At 44.4% G+C, this 20,783-nt stretch overlaps 1 protein-coding gene across 1 annotated transcript in view; it reads left to right on the plus strand.

Moving 5' to 3' along the window:
• Window positions 1-20,783, plus strand: part of ATP10D (ATPase phospholipid transporting 10D (putative)) — a 144,008-nt gene that overhangs the window by 120,093 nt on the left and 3,132 nt on the right. The window contains exons 18-22 of the mRNA XM_030888553.2: window positions 527-652; window positions 6,191-6,391; window positions 12,197-12,277; window positions 13,183-13,287; window positions 17,987-18,174. Coding sequence (XP_030744413.1) covers window positions 527-652; window positions 6,191-6,391; window positions 12,197-12,277; window positions 13,183-13,287; window positions 17,987-18,174 — 701 coding nt within the window. The remainder of the gene's footprint in view (window positions 1-526; window positions 653-6,190; window positions 6,392-12,196; window positions 12,278-13,182; window positions 13,288-17,986; window positions 18,175-20,783) is intronic.

Here is a 20,783-nt window from a genome sequence, read left to right on the forward strand (position 1 = left end):
GCTTATCGTCCATAAGACGGGTTTGCTTGTATAGAATGAATGGTGTCAGCTGAAGGGGGGTGATGAGACTTAGGGTTTCCTGAGAATTGTAAACCGGCCTTTCTCCACGCAATGTAAGGAGTGCACCTGCCTCTCTGTGTGACATTCTACACAGTCACACGAAGTACTCACTGCCATACTTCATACTGTTATTGCGGAGAAGCGGGTGCACTTGGTTGGGAAGGAGACAGAGCTCTTGCTATGAGCTGCTTTTATTTTTCTTTCTGAAAAGTTCATTTGCCGAAGCAACCTCAGGAGTGGTGCTTGAGTAAGAATGCTCGGTGTCTGCGATTGTCTTAGAGGACGGAGCAGTGGCGCTGGGAAGCCCACCGAGGCTCTTGGTTTCTGTTTGGAATGTGCATATGTTCCAAACAAGCGATGGACTACTTGGAGCCACGTGAGAGCCGGTCAGGTTGCCCACGCGGTGTCCCTGTTCAGAAGTGTTTGATCACTCAGCGTGGCCTTCTCCCCACTTTTGCCTCTGCAGGCTGTGATGGCCAGTGACTTTGCGATTTCCCAGTTCAGACATCTCAGCAAGCTCCTTCTGGTCCATGGGCACTGGTGCTATACAAGACTGTCCAACATGATCCTCTATTTTTTCTACAAGAATGTGGTATGTGACTCTGGAGAACGCGTTCCTCCCCCTTCTGTGGGAGGTTGCGCAAAGGATGGAGAGGAAGTGACCTGCACGAAGCTGACATTGCCATGATGTTTGGAAGCAGCCAGGAGCACTCCTGCTGTCTTCCCAGAAATAATTGGAGAATGTGCTATGTTTCAGCTGCTGACAGCGAATTGCTAGGCTTGTCCATCTGCTAGCATTCCCTACTCCCTATGCATTTACATTCAATTAAGTCCTGTCTGGTTCATTTAAAATCCAATTTTTGACCTTCCGTAAGAAGGTTGTGACAAGCAGAATGGAGAAATATTTAATACGGTCCCTCAGTAGGGAATGAAAAGGTTTGCTTCCGTTTTACAGGAGATAGCACGAAGTGTTTGTTGCCCTCAACTTGCTATTCGTGGTAGTTTATTGAATACACAGACAGCAAGTTACACCCAGTGGCTTAGCCTGTAGCTGCTAGTGCTCACAACATGTACGAATTCTCTAGCAAGTCTAGACAGTGTATTTGTGCTCGATACTTCTTTTGATCATAAAGAACTTGGTTAGATTATGTAATGGCTCACAGGCAGAATTTTATTAAAACTCTGGCTCTGCCTGGTGCCACCCTGGGAATATCATTTGAAGTTGTTTTCTCTTTTATAGAAGCATGTTGGCTTTAGCACGGTTCACAGAGTTTCTTCCAGGCAGGGAGCTATCAGGATGCCATGACTTCCCCGATCCAATACATTCTTAGTCTTTAAAGCCCATCAGCACCTCACCAAACTCACGGCCATCAGGGAGTTTCTGACTCATAGCAACCCCATAGGACAGGAGAGACCTGCCCGTGGTTTTTTGAGACGAACTCTTTACGGGAGTAGAATGCCTCATCTTTCTCCCACTGAGCCTCTAGTGGTTTTGAACCACTGGCCTTTTAGTTAGTTAAGTGCTCGATTGCTAACCCAATAGGTTGGTCCTTCAAATTCATGAGTGGCTCCAAGGGAGAAAAGACCTTCTGCCTTGCCCTTGATTACAGCTCAGGACACCCCATGGGACAGTTCTACTCTGTCCTATAACGTCACTGGGAGTCAGGGTCAACCCAGTGGCATCCCACACCAACATTCAAATGTGACCATGGTAGGCTCCTGCGTGGGTGCAGTTTAATCCTGTGTGTACGTGTGTGCCTGTCAGCCCAGTGGAAGTTCTCCGTGGTCCAACTGTGGTTGCGTAATGGATAACAAGGACGTTTCCTACACTGAGCTGACAAAATACAAATCAGAACTGGTATATATTCAAAGTTTCAGAAAAGGCAGAGACACATTAGGGCAGTATTTAAATTCTTAAATTCTCTACCTGGACAAAGTGAGCTCCAGAGAACTGGGAGCTGATCAAGAGAAAATATATGACCACAGGGTGGGTGAAGGGAGACATCGGACAGCGTAAGACATGACAAAATAATAATAATTATAAATTATCAAGGGTTCATGAAGGAGAGGGGGTGGGACAGAGGGGAAACAAATGAGGAGCCGATACCAAGGACTCAAGTAGAAAGAAAATGTTTTGAGAATGATGATGGCAACAAATGTACAAATGTGCTTGACACAATGGATGGATGTATGGATTGTGGTAAGAGCTGTAATAGTCCCCAATAAAATGATTGATTTAAAAAAAAAGATAAGACCACAGGATAGCAAGATCATGTTGCCCCAGCCGTATATGGGGCGGAGGGGTTGACAGCCACATCAGGAAGACTCTCAGAGGCAAACAGTACAAGTAATCACCAAGAGACGAGATCATGGAAAAAACCCGTGAAGAGGAGGAAGGCAGGGGAGGGTGGCCTTGATGTAACCATTACAGCGATGTGGGGGTCTCTGAACCAGAGAACCCTGAAGGACAGGTGCAGCTAGGCGTCCCCCAACTACTTGCTTGGATCTTATCTGGGGACAGCAGAGACTGGGCACAGTTTTGCTGGTGCGTAAGGCAGGCATCTCTCCCTAACTTAAAATATGCTTATTGAGGGATATTTTTAGAACAGATATGCACAAATTTGTTGTTTGGGGGAGCTTTGAGTTTGGGAGGTTAAAGGTCTTTCGTTGACTACAAAAAAAATAAGCATCTTGAGGCCAACACACAGAGGCAGTTTTTGACCCACTTACATAAACTGAGGAAAGCCATGGCTTGTCATTTAAAATTGCAAGGCTCGGTGGCCAATGACTTTTAGAGCGGAATCCCCCACCCAAGGTTTGTCATTGTTGTTTTAATACCGTAATGTTTTCCACTCTGTGGCACCCCCACCCCACTTCCACCAGCCCCAGATTAAACCCAAAGGTAAAACCAACCCAAACCACGGCCTTGAGATTATTCAGACTCCTACTGACTCTAGGATTTCCAAGACTACCTGTCCACAGGAGCACAGCCTTCTCTTTCTCTTGAGGAACAGCTGGTGGGTTTGAACTTGACTGGAGCAGTGGTTCTCCACCTTCCTCATGCCGGGACCCAGTAACACAGTTCCTCATGTGGTGGTGACCACCACTCCCAACCATAAAATTATTTCCGTTGCTACTTCATAACTGTTCTTTTGCTACTGTTATGAATTGGGTGATCCCTGTGAAAGGGTCATTCCCCCCCCTAAAGGGGTCGCCACCCACGGGTTGAGAACTGCTGGACTAGAGGTTAACAGCCCAATGCTTACCAGACAGCACCAACAGGATTCTTAAAAGAAAGGTGAGTACTAGAGAGACGGCACTTGCTCTGGAAGAGAGAAGGGACTTCCTCAGTAGAGAGAATGGCACCAGAGAGGGAGAACCCCGAATGGTTTCCACTCAGAATCCTCGGATGGCCATTTATACTGATGTCCCTCAGGCTTAATGTCCACCCCTTAGTTACCCAGCCAAACCAGGCATGCTGTACAGTGTGCAGAGAAAGGCTCAGTGCCGGGAGCCAGTCAAGTGACTCATCTTACTAAGACCATGGTCCTTAGGCCAGGGACAACTTGTGAGATCCTGGTGAAGGCTCTGGGTTCACTCCCCCGAATCATGACCAAACCATGTGTTCCTCACAATGATACATTTCCAGAATGTATATTTTAGACTCAACACTTCTCATCTAAGGCTTGCAGCCTCTGTCCCACAGGTGTGTGGTTTACCTACAACCCTAATGACACCATTTAGAAGGCCCTGTACACATCGTAGCCATTCATAGGAACCCATCGCCATGGAGTTGATTGGGACCCATGGTGACCCTGTGCTTGCAAGGGTAACACTCTGTAGGGTTTCCGTGGTGGGATTTTTAACCCCAACAGTTTTATTGGCATGTAATTTGCATATTATATGATTCAGTAGTTCAATCGCATCAAAAATAGTTGTACAGTCATCATCACAATACATTTTAGAACATTTCCTTCATTCTTCTACTCATCATTATTAGCTCCTCATTCCCCTGAGCTTCCCCTGCCATACCCCCCAAGGGACCCTCGATACAGTTAGTATCTCGGGAGATTTACATAGTCTGGATTTCATTTAAAGAAAAACATTTAAAAACAAACAAAACTAACAAGGATAACAAAGCAAAATCTCAATCACAAAGAAAGCAGAAAATATTAAGAACTAAAACAAATCTAACTAGATCATAAGGGAATCTTGATTTCTTAGGGTCTTTCTTCTGCAGTGCCACTGAATGGATTTGATGCAGCCAGTTTTTCTCTTGATCACTGAACACAAACTATTTGTGCCACCCGGGACCTCCCTAATGTGAGGATCACCCCTAAGTCTGTAATTCTCATTTTATAGGACAATAAACTAAAATTTGGGGGAAATTTTAAACGGACTAAAATCACATAGTCACTAACAAGTACCCCCAGACCTTGGAAAAGACCCCCGAAAGCTGAGTCCACTGTCTTTTCCAGTGGCTTCCTTGCACGAGAGCACAGAGGTTCTGCCGTCATGGACTTAGTTTGTAGGAGACAAAATACCGTAGGATGTTTTGACCTTGCATCTACAATGACCAGGTGTCCTGCTCTGCCGGAGAATGTCCTAGTTTGGGCAATGATAGTCCCACATCCTGGGAATCTTGGAAGGACCAGGCTCACTGGGACAACTGTTACCCTGCTGGCCCATTCTACTAGAACGTAACTGTGGACCCAGGAAGCAGGAGAACGAGCATTTGTTTAGTGCTTGTACTTCCCAGGCACCGGGGCAGGTGTTCTTCATCTGGAGCTGAAACACCTCCATTTCAGCGTTGGCTCTGCCAGTTACAATCTGAGTCACCTGGGACAAGTTTCTAATATCTCTGTGCCTCCGGGTTTCTGTAATCTGTGGCATACGATCAGTAATAATCCCCAAGCTCTTATGGTATTGTCAGGAGCCATCGAGTCAGTTCAGATCCAATAGCAAGCCTATGCGCAACAGCAGGAAACATGCATGGTCCTGCGCCGTCCCTGCCATTGCTCCAACGGCTGAAACCATCGTGGCAGCCATGGTATCAATTCATCTCCTTAAGGGCCTTCCTCTTTTCACTGCCCACCCCCCACTTTACCAAGCATCATGTCCTTCTCCGGGGGCTGGTCTCTCCTGACAACATGTCCAAAGTATGTAGGATGAAGTCTTGCCATCCTTGCCTCTAAGGAACACTCCGGCTGTATTTCTTCAAGACAGATTAGTGTTTCCTTATAGCAATATTGGGCAATATTGGCAATACGTTCAATATTCTTCTCCAGCACCAGAATTCAAATCATTGTTCCTTCTTCAATCTTCCTTCAAAGGCCACCTTTCACATGCATAGGAGGCAATTAAAAATATCATGGCTTGGGTCAGGCACACGTTAGTCCTCAGAATAACATCTTTGCTTGTCAGTACCCTGGAGAGTATTGAAGCAGCAGATTGACTTGACACTATGTGTCCTTTGATCTCTTGACTATTGCTTCCATGAGCATTGATTGCGGATCCAGGCAAGACAAAATCCTTGACAAATTCTACCATTTTCTACATGTACATGATGTTACCTATTTGTCTGGTTGTGAGGATTCGGATCTTCCTTCCATTGAGTTGTAATCCATATTGAAAGCTACAATCCTTGATCTTTATCAACAAGTGCTTCAATTCCTCCTCACCTCCAGAAAGCAAAGTTATGTCATCTCCATATCTCTGGTTAATAAGCCTTCCTCCACAATTGGTGCTACATTCTTTTTCATATAATCCAGCTTCTCTCATGATTTATTCAGCATACAGATTGACACACACCTTTCCTTATTTCAAACCATGCAGGATTCCCTTGTTCTATTCTCACAACTGTCTCTTGATACATGTACAAGATGCATGTCCAAGAACAATAAATACCTAGCATCACATAGTGAGAAATGTGTGTGTGTGTGTGTGTGCATTTTAATTTTATGAAACAGTTTCCAAGAAGAGCTGCAAGGTAAGTTTTGGTCTCCCATTTAGTAAGAGAGAAAACAGAATTTCAGAGATGCCAAAATTACACAGTTAACAACAGCATATATGGAATGTATAATCAGCACACATTTTTTCTAAGATCTAAATGTTCCTTTCTGTATTCTAGGCCTATGTGAACCTCCTTTTCTGGTACCAGTTCTTTTGTGGGTTTTCTGGGACATCCATGACTGACTATTGGGTTTTGATCTTCTTCAACCTCCTCTTCACCTCTGCCCCTCCCGTCATTTATGGTGTTTTGGAGAAAGACGTGTCTGCAGAGACACTCATGCAGCTGCCTGAACTTTACAAGAGTGGCCAGAAGTCAGAGGTAGGTGCTAGAACAAATCCTTAGATGGATATAAATTCATTGTCAACAGCAGGCATTTCTCAGCCAACCCAACCCAACGAGGGACATACGTCAAAAACTATTGTTAATTTATTTGAAGCGCCTTGTCATCTTAAAGTATTTCTAATAACACTTGAGCTGAATACAGTTAAAATACCTTAAGTATGTTAACAGAAGAAATCTGATTTCTGAGACCTTACAATAAATAATATCTAGCACTTACTAACCCCCTGTTTCATCTGTCGTGCTAAGTTGTGTCTTATTCACCCTCACACAATATTCTTTGAGCAGAAGCTATGATTAGCCCTGTTCTGAGATGGTGAATCGGAACCTCAATGAGGTTAAATTGGGTTCCCAAACATCTCACAGCTAAAGGTGGTGGAGCCAGACTGTGGTCTCCCTGTGGTTCCAAAGGCAAAGTTAAAATTTCCAGGTCTCTGGTCATTCAGGAGACCTGGTGGCAGAGTGAGCTACGTGCTGGGCTGTTAACCATAAGGTCAGCAGTTCAAATACACCAGCTGTGCCATGAGAGAAAGATGAAGTTTTCTTCCAAAGCCCATTAGTAGGCCACTGGAGATCCCCTTGCAGAGGGGTCTCGGGGAGGAGATGAGCCAGTCAGGGTGCGATGTAACAATGATGAGAAATACAATCTTCCTCTAGTTCCTAATGGTTTCCTCCCCACTCCCACTACCATGACTTGAATTCTATCTTGCAAGACTGGCTAGACCAGAGGAGGTACACTGGTACAGATAGGAACTGAAAATACAGGGAATCCAGGACGGATGAGCCCTATAGGACCAGTGGTGTGAGTGGCAAAACAGGGAGGGTAAAGGGAGAATGGGTAGGGAAGAGGGAACCGATTACATGGAACTGTGTGTGACCTCCTCCCTGGGGGACAGACAACCAAAAAGTGGATGGAGGGAGACGTCGGACAGGGCAAGATATGACAAAATACCCATTTATAAACTATCAAGGGCTCATGCGGGAGGGGGGAGCGGGGAGGGAGGGGAAAAATGAGGACCTAATGTCGGGGGTTTAAATGGAGAGAAAATGTTTTGAGAAACGATGTACAAATGCGCTTTACACAATTGATGTGTGTATGGATTGGGATAACAGCTGTATGAGCCCCTAATAAAATGTTAAAAAAGATTAAAAAAAAAAAAAAAGAGTCACAGTAGGAGAAACCCACAGGGGAAGTGGGACCCTGTCCTTATAGGGTCACTGTGCAGAACGGACCTGATGGCAGTGAGTTTAGTTTGGGGTATTGTCACTCAATCAAGAAGGCTCTGGTGAGTCTATGGCAGCATTCTCACTTTCAGTGTGGGAGACCAGGGTTCGATTCCTAATCAAGGTACACAAGCAGAGCTACCACCCATCTGTCAGTGGAGGATACTGTGTTGCTCCAACATTGAACAGGTTTCAGTGGAGTTTCACGTTTAAGACAGACTAGAAAGAAAGGCTTGGAGTTCCAATTCCAAACTTCAGAATGTCGATCACAATAATTTGATTCTATGGTGCCGGGTACCAAGAGCACATTCATGACACACTAGTAGCCGTCAAACAAGCCACAGAGACATCTTAACAAGTCTGTGGCCTCTCTCCGATTCACTTGTCTACCAGTTCTCCCAGTGGGCCTCTGGTAGACCACTCATATTTGTCTCCTCTCCCCCAACCCTTTCCCACCGTGATGCCGTAGCCCTTATGGTTTCTGACTTGGGTGTTGTAGTGGCCAATTAACTGGGTGTCTCAAGACTCTTTTCTTTCTAATTCATCTTTCACAAAATGAATCGTAACCACCACTAACACAGCACGGATATAGGAACATTGTGTAATACCTGCTAGGTCCCAGGCACTGTTTTAGTGGGGAGCACACATAAATCTAAACTTCAAAGCAATGCTACCAGATTAAGTACTGCCATTCTGTCTACTTCGCAGTGGAAGTCAGACACAGGGAGTTGTCCTAACATCACGGAGCTACTGAATGGGTGCAGTCAACCTTGAGCTCAAGGGTCCATACTCTCTCCCGTTACGCTACAGAAAGACTTGTTATGCTCTCTTTGCATCTTGGGCGCCCTACTTTGGAGTTTCATAGCCACCGGTCCAACAGGATCACAGGGCTGAGACAAACAGGGGCCCCATAAGCACACAGAAGTTGGACACAGCTGAGTTGGTCAGTTGATGAGTTGTCCCTATCTTGAGAAGAGGACTCTTTTAGGCAGGACCTTTTCATTTTCAAGTGACAGAGAACCCAGGTGAAATTGGCTTAGTAACCATGGAAACTTTTTTTCTTTTTTTCATGACAAGGGGATAGAGGGGAAACTATTAACGCATATGGCTACAGAATCCAAGCATAATGGTGACAGGACCCTGTTATTCATAAAGCAACTGTGTTTCTTGATTATGACTCATTGGCTTTTCTTAAACATGCCATGCTGGCCCCTGTGTTTGTCCGTTTTGCTAGGAAGATAGTTTCCTTATTATCAGACCTGGGACATATATCTAGCTCTGAAGACAGAGAGTGAGTCATCCCTATCTGTCATTTGACATGGATGGTACTGGGAAGAAGAATTTCCTACAGGAATTCTGGACAAATGAAAAAAATAGACACAGTTTAAAAAATTTTTTTAATTATGCTTTGAGTGTTGAACTTCAATCGCTGCTCTGAAAATGCTGATCATGATCAGTTCAACACATATTTCAAGAAGAGGATTATGTTTAATCCGAGTTCCAATTCAGCTCCTGGAGGTGTGCTGCCAGTAAGTTATTTAACTTGCCTGTGCCTCAGTTTCCTGTTTTCTGAAGATGATGGAAGGATTAAATAAGAGACTTCATGAAAATTTTCTAACCATATTAAGTTCTCAATATTGTTATTTCTACCCTCTAGAATTAAACATAAAGTTAGAAGAAATCCCCCAATTTAAGATGATGCATTAATTTTAGTCCAACTTTTCCCCGACTTGAACTGCCTTTTCCGACTGGGAGTTATTTAATGTCCTTAGGCAATCGAGAGCAGCCTAATCAGAGGAGGAAACCATCATACATTCAGATTTCAGAGGAGAAGAAATTCTTATAATCCTTTAATATCATTCAATCTATTCAGAGTGGGAAACATGAGCTTTTCCTAAAGGAGTCTGGTCTAACTTAGAGATCAAGCAAGGGCCAGAATGCAGGAACGTGTGGTTGATATCAACGAGGGTTGTCTCTAAACTCAGAGTTAGGTTAAATTCCATGTCCTTTGGAGAAGGGGGAATAAAAACCTCAATCAATGTTTTTACAGCTAGGGTTTTTAAAAGCCCCTTTACACAGGCTGTTACACAGGCTGAACATTGTAATTGGTCCTTTCCCTCAGGAGAGTTGAGGTCATTGTTTCCTGCTGTTGAACCCTATTATCCATGCTTTGCACACATTGCTCGGTTGAGCCGGCCAGTTTTATAAAGCATGGTGATGGGCAGATTCGCAGCATGTGACCATTGATGAAAGGTCACTGATTTCATCGACTTTACCTTCCAGAAGCTGTCCTTTTTATGAACTTGCTCTCCAGACAAATGCCATGTCATGCCTGGGCCATTTGCTGTCTGCAGTGTCATGAAGTGTCCTCTCCAGGGTGGATAGTCTCGCTCCTGTCACGGAGACGGGGCTGGAAGGCTGCAGGCAGAGGCTCTCCTTCCAAGAAGCAATCATCTGTGACCCAGCCTCATCACCTTCACAGTCTTCTTTTCCCTCCGTCACTTCGTCTCCGGATTTTCCCTTTCAGTTTTCAAGAAATTGCACGAGTTCATCCCATTAGCTTCTCATTTATTTTATCCTTGACTCCCTCCTCTCCACTCTGCTAAGCCAAGTTACTCATGGGGGAAATAGTCCTTTTTCCCTGTTGACTGCAGGGTTTTGGAGCAATTTTTATTGCTGTGGCATCGTGACATAGGTTAGCTCATCTGTAATGTTCTCTTGGTGCAGTGATTTGGGTTGCTCCTTTGACGGTGGCACAGTCTCTGGGCCATTTGATTGTGCTTCTTGCTTCAATTTTATGGACATTTGGATGAAGAGAAGCAGGGCACCCTGACACGCCAAACAGAAAATGGCAAAAGAAGGGATAGAGAGACATAGGCTGAAAACAGTGAATCCTCAAAGTGATAAAAAAATTATAAATGTAAAAATTGTAAGGTTAGTTTTTTGAAGAACAGATCGTTCTCATATATGGATCGTGTGTGTGTGTGTGTGTGTGTGTGTGTGTGTGTGTGTGTGTGTGTTAAGGGATGTCATCTGGAAGACAGCTTCAGGAGTCACTAACACCTTGTGAAGGACTTTTCAGGCTGGCTTTGCATTTTGAAGGACACCAGACTAAAAAGAGCAAGTTAAGGAAAGAAAGGACTCGCCCAGGGAGATGATGCATGGGCTTCCATTTTATCTGTGGATGGAATCCTTCTGGGTCTGAAAGCAACCTCAGAATCTCTGTACACAGTTATCCTAGCCGCCATGGCTGTTCCATCAGCGTTGCTCTTGTTTTCTCATCACTTGACTAGTGGTGTCTCTATTTGATCCTTCTCTTTCTTTGGGCAAAAACCATTTAAGCACATTTAAGGTATATAAGAACAATTTATTTGTTCACCAAGTATTTCTTGAGTGACTACTGTGTATCAGACACAACTCTGGTCATATGGATAAGAGTCTGTCTCCCATGCCATGAGCTTATGTTCTGATGAAAGAACCAGAAAATCTGTAAGGAAAAAACATCATTTCTGGTGGTGATGAGACTTCTAAGAGTACCAAGAGAGTAATGAGTGATTGGGGGTGACACCTTTTAAGCTTATCCAGGAATATCTTTATGACGAGGTTATTTTGACCTAAGACTGAGGGGTTGGCTAAAGGGAAGGTTCAGGACAAAGAAATCTCCGGAGAGTGAACTCCTGGCAGGTAAACACCCAAGGAGAAAATGAATTTTGCATTCATAAGGAATAGAATAAAGACTTTGGGCTGGAGCATAAGGAGGGAGCATCCAGAAGGGAGGAGGTGATTCCGGAGAGCTCTGCGGAGCATGGACAGACATGCAGGGCCTTATAGGTCATAGGAAGGGGTTGCAGCAGAATAGCAACTGTATTGGAAATGCAACGGGAATTCATTGAAAGAATTGCCGACCACCAAGCCAAACTTACAGCCATCGAGCAACCAACCCTTTAAAACAGAATAAATCCTTTGGGTTTCTAAGGTTATAAATCTTTACAGGAGCAGAAAGTCCCATCTTTTTCCCACGGGCAACTGGTCGATTTGAACTGCCAGCCTTGCAGTTAGTAGCCCAATAAGTAACCCCCACTCCACTAAAATAGGAAAAAACAAACACTGCTGTGATGGTAACTCATAGCAACCTTGTAAGACAGGGTAGAACTGTCTCTGTGGGTTTCCAAGACTAACTTTTTACTAGAGTGGAAATCCCATCTTTCTCCCATGGAGAAGCGGGTGTTTCTGAACTCTGATCTTGTGGTTAGTAGCCCAACACATAGCCATGACTCCACCAGGGCTCCCTGTGCTGTACCACTAGGGCTCATTTTTCCATCAATAAGATACGCCATTTAAGTAACACTCACACTTTTCCACGTAAAGTTTAAGTTCGTCCAGGAGAAATCATTTAGGGATATTTTCCTTCAGGACAGTCACCCCTTCTTCCTACCACTATTGGGAAATTCCACCTGTCTTTGAGTGAAAAGGCAAGTACTATACTTGTTTATATTGCCCCTGGACTTTGATTTGACCTTGTTCATCTTACTCTCTCCCCTGTATCTGTTTATTTCCCAGGCATACTTACCCCTGACATTCTGGATCACCTTGCTGGATGCCTTTTATCAAAGTCTGGTCTGCTTCTTTGTGCCTTACTATGTGAGTTCATTGTCAGTCATTCTGTTTGCTTTCAATGAATCATGATGCTCACATGCATTTTGCCACTCTTATCAACATATCAATGGGTAGATTGTTCATATAATCGGATGAATTAACTGACTCAACTATGAAATCTGCCAAAATTAAATTAGTTAATTGATTGGATTTGGAGATGTGTGCCTCATTCGCTCCTGGTTCTCTCTTTAAGCCTGCACTGCATGGTAATCTTTGTCAATGCCTTGAATAAAATTGATGGTCTGGCCAATGTAATTAAGTCCGTTAAAAATCAGAGAAGCAGCAAGAGGGGTGGAGGAGGGTACAGTCTGCTTTTAGAAAGTATAGACTTCATATTGCCAAAGGTGCATGTAGTCAGCACAAACAAAGTACAAATGAACGTGTGCCCACAGATGGACATAAGCATGCATGTTATAAAGGTAGATTCTGACTTCACGATCAGAAAATTGAAAGCCATGTATTATGAGGAATCGTTTAAGGACTTGAAGACAGGTACGTAAGAGAGTAGGGGATATTTATTTATGAAAGGAAAAGAAGTCACCGCAAAGTAGTCATAATAGTTACTTTTAAAGATTGGAAGCTGTATTAAGCGGAAGAAATTTGACATGTTTACATCCCTTACACAGATAGATCTATGAGTAAAAGTTTCCAAAAGACTAATTCAGAGTTCAAAGATTGGATGGCCTGTCTGCAAGACATTCATTCTGTTTGGTTGCTGTTGTTATTGTTTATTTTCCAACACTGAAGTTTATCCTAAATGACCAGTAGTTGGAAACATTGCCGATGAGGCTCAAGTGAATTGTAGGATAACGGGACCACTAGGGGACCTTCCAGCACCAGGTATGTGTGCATCCTTCTTAAGACCACTAACTAAGGTCCTCTCTTTGTAGACCTACCAGGGCTCAGACATCGACATCTTTACATTTGGAAACCCTCTGAACACAGCGGCTCTTTTCATCATCCTACTCCATCTGGTCATTGAAAGCAAGAGTTTGGTAAGTGCTTTTTGTGCTGCTGAAGTAGCCTGCATCTCTTTGCAGTTGAGCCAACGGCTTCTATTAGCAAGGACCCTGATAAGACCTTCATGCCAGAAGACAAGCGGTAACGAGAAGAATAAAGACTCTGTGGAAGAAAGGTGACACCCGTGACTCATGTTGATCATTGTGTACCATTAAGCTGAGTTTAATGTGTGACAAGGGAAATCAGAAAACACTGCTGGGCCCCCTCGGGGATGGTTCATGGAGGTGTGAGTCAGGCTGGGAAAATAGTCATCCATCCATGGTCAGCATTCTTTATGACCAAGCTAACACCTTGCTACTAAAATTCAAAGAGTTGTTGCGCCATGGTCTTATTCCACTGACTTTATTAAGCAATGCGTTTATGCCTTCCTCTTTGCGTTAGTCCGGGTTGATTACAGAAACAAATTCAGCTACACTCATATGTGTATAATAAAGAGCTTTACATCAATGGGTAATTGTATATTAAGAAAGCATCCCAACCCAGTCTAGATCAAGTCCATAAGTCCAATATTAGCCCATATATTCGAGACCAGTCTATAAATTCCTCTTCAGACTCATGCAACACATGCAATGACGCCAAATTCAGGAAGATCACAGGCCTGTGGGTGGAATATCTTTTGGATCCAGTGGCAGTGGAAGCATCTCAGCCTGGCGTGGGTGTCTCCACATGGCTCCTCCACTTCGAGGGCTCTGGCTCCATCAGCGTAGCACCATGTAGCTTATCAACAGGAATGTGTAACAGAGAGTGTGTGTCCCCTCCAGGGAGGAAGACAGGAGTTCCCAGAATCCTCAGGAGAAGGCCATGCCCGCACAGAAGCCTCATTGGCTATGACCTGATTGACAAGCTAGACTCCACCCCCCTCGCAAGTTGACAGATTATGTAACTGCCACATTCATAATGCAGAAAAAGTGATCTCTTTAACCCTAAAAAAAAAAAAAATCTTTACTTTCATTTAAATACCGATCTTTAAGAAGGAAAAATAAAAACTTAGTTGTTGATTTAGTGGTAAATATTAGGACTTGGGGCTAAAATGACTGCAAGCTATCTCATTGCAGCAACGCCAGTGTTTAGGACTCAGATGGTAAACTTGATTGTCAGTTTGCCTTTGCAGGTGGTACAACAGCCAACCAATATCTGGAAAAGAAACTACTCCCTGTGACTCCTTATGACACTCCTTTCCATGGTCATTGCCTCTGCTATAGGCTAAGCCATTGCTGTCACTTCCTGAACTATTGCCATTGCCTCCCAACTTCTGTCTTCCCACTTCAACTCTTGACCCCTTGCTCCACATAGTGCTCAGAGCTATCTTTTTAAAAATTTAAATCAGATCATATAACTCTCTCTTGGCTGGTTTCTTTTAAATGGCTTCCCATTGCACTTTGGAAAAGCCCTTAATATGACGTACAGGGCCCGGTGCAATGATGCTCTACTTCTAGCTCCACACAGGAGCCACCCCACCCCACTTTCTGTTTAATAAAGACAGATGTGCTCATTGGCACATCAGTGCCTTCCCACTTACCACACCTTCTGATGGGAAGATGGGAATATTCTTAGTACCCCTGTCCCTTGCACTTATGCTGTTTAAAAAAAAATCACTAGGTGTTGAGTTGAATTGGGTTCCATGAGGTTTTCTGTTGCTGGTTTTAGAAATACATCACATGACATGAGGTTTTCTGTTCCTGGTTTTTAGAAGTACATCACACGCCTTTCTTCTGAGACACCTCTGGTGAGCGCCAACCTTTTGGTTAATGACTAAGAAATTTCACTGCTGGCACCACCCCTGGACTTCCTGAGCACCATTTTTTTTTATTAGGTCTCACCAAAATTATTACCTGCCGAAGGACTCTTCCCTAACTATCCTTTGTCTCAACGCCTCCTTTTGTTTTTCACACACAGCAATAAAGGTCATTTGCAGTTGTCCATTTGATGGTGCCATTGTTTGGTTCCTGGAGGCCTGAGTCAGCCACACCTTTAAAGAATCCTTTCTAGGACCATGGGAGGGTTAGCTGGAGCCCACCGCCTCCATGGCCCTTGTCAATAAGCAGCAGCCAACTGGGCAGCTGAATCGGCCTCCCTTCAGGCTTTCGTGCCTCCACCCTCCACTTTCATGGTGACTTCCCACCTTCCTGCTCGTTTCTGTTCAAGGCTTCCTTCTCTTTCAAGTGTTGCATCACGTCATTACACGGGTGACCTTCACAGAGCCACTGCCTCACTTTTCCAAAGCGCATCAGTCTTAGGTTGGGGGAGGGGGGACGAGACATCAGTGCAGTAAGGCTCGAGGAGAAGAAACGACATGAAAGAAAAGTAGGACCACGGGAGCCAAGAGTGTTTGAGGTGTGAGGATCTCAAACTAGGGTTTAGCCAGGATGTTTCAACAGTTTGTCTATTTTATTTGCTTTGTGATGGTCGCACCAGGGTGCAGCTGCTTTGGCAGTTCTCTGCTTCAGCTCACAAGGCTGACTTCCTGCAAGACATCCCTGAGGAGAAGCCACAATGAGTATTCCTGGTAACCCTTATAAAGACAGCTCCCATGGGGAAAGACTTTGAAAACCTCAGAGGAAAAAGCAGACGAGATTTTCTTTGAGAATGTAGCCCTAACAAAATCAAAAGGGTTAAACAGAGGCAGTGTTTCCTCAAAATGCCAGACACCCCCCACCTCCCATCCACCGACTCACCAATGGCAGGCAATAGTATGTTAGGTACTAATATTCAATAAACAACATCGAGTATTGCAAAATAAAGTGATTCCTGTCCATCCTTCTGATTATACCAAAGAGGATGTCTGCTGGGAGCTATTGTGTCTGACCGCACTGTGGTCAAGTTGCAATCACATTGATTCTGACTCGCGGCAACTGCTGCATGTAGAGCTAGTCCACTGAGTTTTGGGGCTGTGACCTTTGAAAAATGGAGCACCCAGCTTGCCTTCTTGATGGCTTTGACCGTCAAGCCTTTCATATAATGGTCAAGTACTGAACTGGTTTCACCACCTGAGTTAATTAGTTTATTGTGCCAACCTGGCCAGTAAACACACAGTGGGATTAATTGAAAGGCGGAGGGATAAATGGCTCAGTGAGCCTCGCCTTTTGAGTTCTCAGGTCTCTTGCTTTGTGATGGTCGCACCAGGGTGCAGCTGCCTTGGCAGTTCCCTGCTTCAGCTCACAAGGCTGACTTCTTGCAAGACATCCCTGAGGAGAAGCCACATGGACCTACCCCGATGCAGCCCTGGGTGCTGGAGCAGCTGTGTAGAGACCCCTGCCAGCGCTGAGATGCTTACACATTCACTGACTCGGCTTTCTTCCTGCAGTAGGCATCATTGTGTCTGCTTTGTGAGATGGAGGAGGACTTTGTGGATTGGTGTTGGACATATGGGTTAATGTTGGACTTGTGGGCTTGGGAAGCACTGTGTTGGGATGTTTTCTTGATACAGTTAACCTTTATATAAAACTCTCTCTTTTACATGAGTTTCTGTGGATTTGTTTCTCTAAAGTACCCAGACTAATACACCACCCCAGGATTTTTCTCACAATATCTCTTGCTAATTTCCTGTGAGAGCTAGGACAAATCAGACCCCAACCTCAGAGCAATGATGGCAGGGATTACTGATATTACACCAAAGGAGCTGATCATGCTGTTCTTTTTCAATAAAGTTATTTAAGGAGTGAACCAGTTTAATGTTAATGAAAAATATTCATAAAAATAAGATGACAGGGAAGATATAGATACATTAAAAAAATCGAGGTGAGATGTTATCTACGTGAGTTTAAACACAGTTATCGTGTAGCCTGAAAAACAACAGCAGGACAACTCAGGAGACAACAAACATTTCTTACACTGCAGTCGCTGAAGGTCCAAAGAGTTCAAGGGCAATTGTCCTCTCAGGGTAGCTGTGCAACCAGACTCTTGTCTCCTAGCTGTTATGTCTGGAATTGGACTTCTCGGCCCTCATGCAGGGCATGGGGTGGCATGGCAAATGCACACCAGCCCTTCCAGGCTGACACTGGAAAATGGCACACGGTCCTGCCACTCACTGTACTGTTCAAAGAAATGGCTGTGTTTCATTTCAAGGGGGCGGGGAAACACAATTCTCCCAGTACTAGGCTGTGGGGTTGGGTGATGAGAATAGCGGTGACCAGCAGTGACGTCTACCAACCATGGGCATGGCTAACGTTTGAGGCCCGGTAGATAAGGCATTACCTTAAGGAAGAAACGGAGCAAAGAGTGACTCAAAAAGAAAAAGAAGAGAAAGAGACCATCTGAGCCCGTTATGGACAATACAGGGTGAACTCACCCACTGTCTTTGTTCCCATAGTGGCCCTGGCTGTAATCCGTAGGGAAGCAGACTCGGACATCTTCCTCGGGCACTGCAGCTAGTCGGTTCAAACTGATGACCTGTTGGAGATCATCTGAGTGTTTAACCCTGGCACCATCAGGACTCCTGTAACTTAAACTCGTCAGTTAAACTTGCCAACAGGATGACCTTTTGACATTTGCTCTCATTTTACAAAACTCATCCAGTGATCTGGGCGGTTGGTAGACCTTAGCTGGTTATCGCATCATCACGTTGAGTACACCCCACTCGGTCACAGGATCCATGGGGTTCTTTAACAGCTTTTGCCAGGCTGCAAAACCCTCTTGACGCAGGAGTGTTCCTATTCTCCTGTTTGTGTCTTACAGACTTGGATCCACGTGCTGGTCATCGTTGGTAGCTTCTTATCCTATTTTGTCTTCGCCTTGGCTTTTGGAGCCGTGTGTGTAACTTGCAACCCACCATCCAACCCCTACTGGATTATGCAGCAGCACCTGCTGGATCCCGTCTTCTATCTCGTGTGCACCCTCACGACCTGCTTGGCTCTCCTACCCAGGTAGACTGTTTGCTTGTTTTAGAGTCAAGAATGTAAATGAAATCGCAGGCTTGGAGTTCTGCGAGCAACTAAGCATGGAGGGCAGACTGTTCTGTTTAGGAGTGGGGCAGCCAGTCTGTGTGCTCATGCACATTGTGTTGCTACCGATTTGAACAAAGAACAAATGTGACTCATCACCTGGAAAGTTTCTTTCTCTGTCAGAAAGCAAACCACCTCTAATCTGGTTGGAAAACTTTGCCACACAGGCTTATCTGGAGACCAAGATTCCTTCCTCCATCTCTCTGCTCTGTTATCTCCCAAGGGTGTTCTTCTCCTCCCCTTGCTGGGAGATGGCTGGCTTGCCATCAGCATGCCACGGCCCTGCCTACTGAAAGGGGCAAGAGTGAGAGAGGAGTACAGCAGCTTTCCTCGTTGAGCGTCAGTGAGCGGTCCTAGACGTTGCACACATCACTATTCGTATCCCATTAACCAGAACCTTAGTGGCCGAACGCCAAAGGAATGGCAAAAAGAGCAGTTTGAAAGTTGAGCGGGAGATGATGGGGCTTGGTGTGGAGGAACACATTTCTCCAGCCATCTAGGAGCACAGAAAACCTTGTACGTCCCCACCCGTCTCCAGCGTCAGTTATCTTTCCCACTGGGACTTCATCTGATTGTGAATATGTCTGAGTTGAGGATGACTCAGCAGTATGCATGAGCTTCCCACGTGTAGATTCTCTGATGTGTATTATCTCTCGACTCACTGCCATCGAGTCAATGCTGACAGAGTGACACTCGAAAGTAGGGTAGAACTGCCCCTATGAGTTTCTTAGACTGCAACTCTTTATAGGAAAAAAACCCAGTCTTTCTCTTATGGGGCAGTTGGTGGCTTTGAACTGCTGACCTTGTGGTCAGTAGCCCAATGAGTAACCACTACGTCACAAGCACTCCTCTGATATTTATTATAGTTTTATAAAATCTGTTTCGTGGAAAATGAGACAACAGAGAGTTACTCTGAATTTTTAGCACGGCATGCTGAGTCCATATTCATTTATAGCAGAGATGACAAACTGGATGACAAACCAAATCTGACCTGCCTCCTGACTTCGCAGAGAAAGTGTTGTTGGATCACAGTCGGCGCGTTCTTTGCATAGTGCCCGTAGCCGCTTTCATGCTTAGACCAGCAGGGTTGAGTAATTCATCAGTCCTTCTGCCTCTCAGATGGACTAAGATAGTCCTCTCTGGTTCTTTAAATGTCTCCCAGCCCCACTCTGTGAATCCACAGGTACAATGAACATAATCTCTTTGTTGCTAATGGACATCTCTTCGACAGATACAAAATAAAATCCCCCAAGTTTTTCTGATTCGGTTATACTTGTAGCCCTGCATAGGGTTTCTGATGCTGTTAATCTTTATGCGAGCAGATGGCTTCCTTTTTCTCCCAAGGAGCAACTGGTGGGTTTGAAGCATAAACCTTGTGGTTAGCAGCCAGCACCACCAGTGCTCCTTATACTGAACAGTATCACTATTAAGCTGAAATGCTTCTGTAGTCTTCATGTTGCTATGTTTTCAGATTAAACACTGGTAAAACAAAATGGCAAAACTGCTGAAGAAACAAAGACTTTAAGGCTACAGCCTTTTAAAATTGTTTCAGATGTATTAATAGTACAATTCTATCTAATCCAGTTGTGGTAGGTTGAAAAAAAACAACAGCTACTTAAAAGACACCTATATCCTATTTCTTGTGACTGTTACCTTATATAGTCAAAAATAAAGGATGTTATGAAATTAAGGCTCTTGAGATGGATCCCACAAGAAATACCACACATCCTTATGCGAGGGCACAAGGGAGATTTCACACAGACAGAAGGCAAAGTGAATACAGAAGTAGAGACAACCCACTGGAAATTACTTGGAATGCCAGATTTTCTTTATTCCTCCCATATGCAGATTTGGGAATTAAAATGTCTTGAACTGTTGCCTTCGGGGGGTCCTGCTCCTCTTTTGGGGTGCAAATAGCTTGCTTTTCAGTCTTACAGATTCAGAGATGGAGAGGAATTTCATCCCAGGATGGGTCACACCCAGAGTCTCAGTCACACCTAATTTTACATAATGAGATTTGGGACTTTTAAACAGATGGTATTTAGATAAGATTTTGGAAATTGAGTTGACACTGTAATTGTTGAGGCTTTGGGATATGCTAAGATAGGGTGGATTTATTTTTGCCTGAGGAATGGATATAAATCTTTGGGTCCTGATGGCAAACTCTAGTAGACTGAATAATCTTCCCCAAAGACTTCATTTCTTAATCCCTAGAACCTGTGTTACATGAGAAAGGAATCACGGCAGATATGATGAAAGTAAGGATTTTTGAGATGAGGAGATTTACATGGATGTTTCAAGAGGGGACCTAAATGCAAAAACACATATGCCTATAAGAAAGCGGCAGGGGCAGAGCTGCCACAGACAGAGAGAGAGAATGCTATGTGAACACAAAGGCAGCAAGTGGAAGGATGCAGCTACAAGCCAAGGAATGGTAACAACCACCAGAAGCTGGAAGAAGCAAGTAATGAATTTTTTTTTCTCCTTAGCATCTCCATAGGGAAGACAGCCCTGCTGACAACTTTAGTTCA

The sequence above is a fragment of the Echinops telfairi genome, unplaced genomic scaffold (genome assembly GCF_000313985.2).
Source record: "Echinops telfairi isolate 266 unplaced genomic scaffold, ASM31398v2 ScPeMD7_7468;HRSCAF=8506_0, whole genome shotgun sequence".
Taxonomy (NCBI): domain Eukaryota; kingdom Metazoa; phylum Chordata; class Mammalia; order Afrosoricida; family Tenrecidae; genus Echinops; species Echinops telfairi.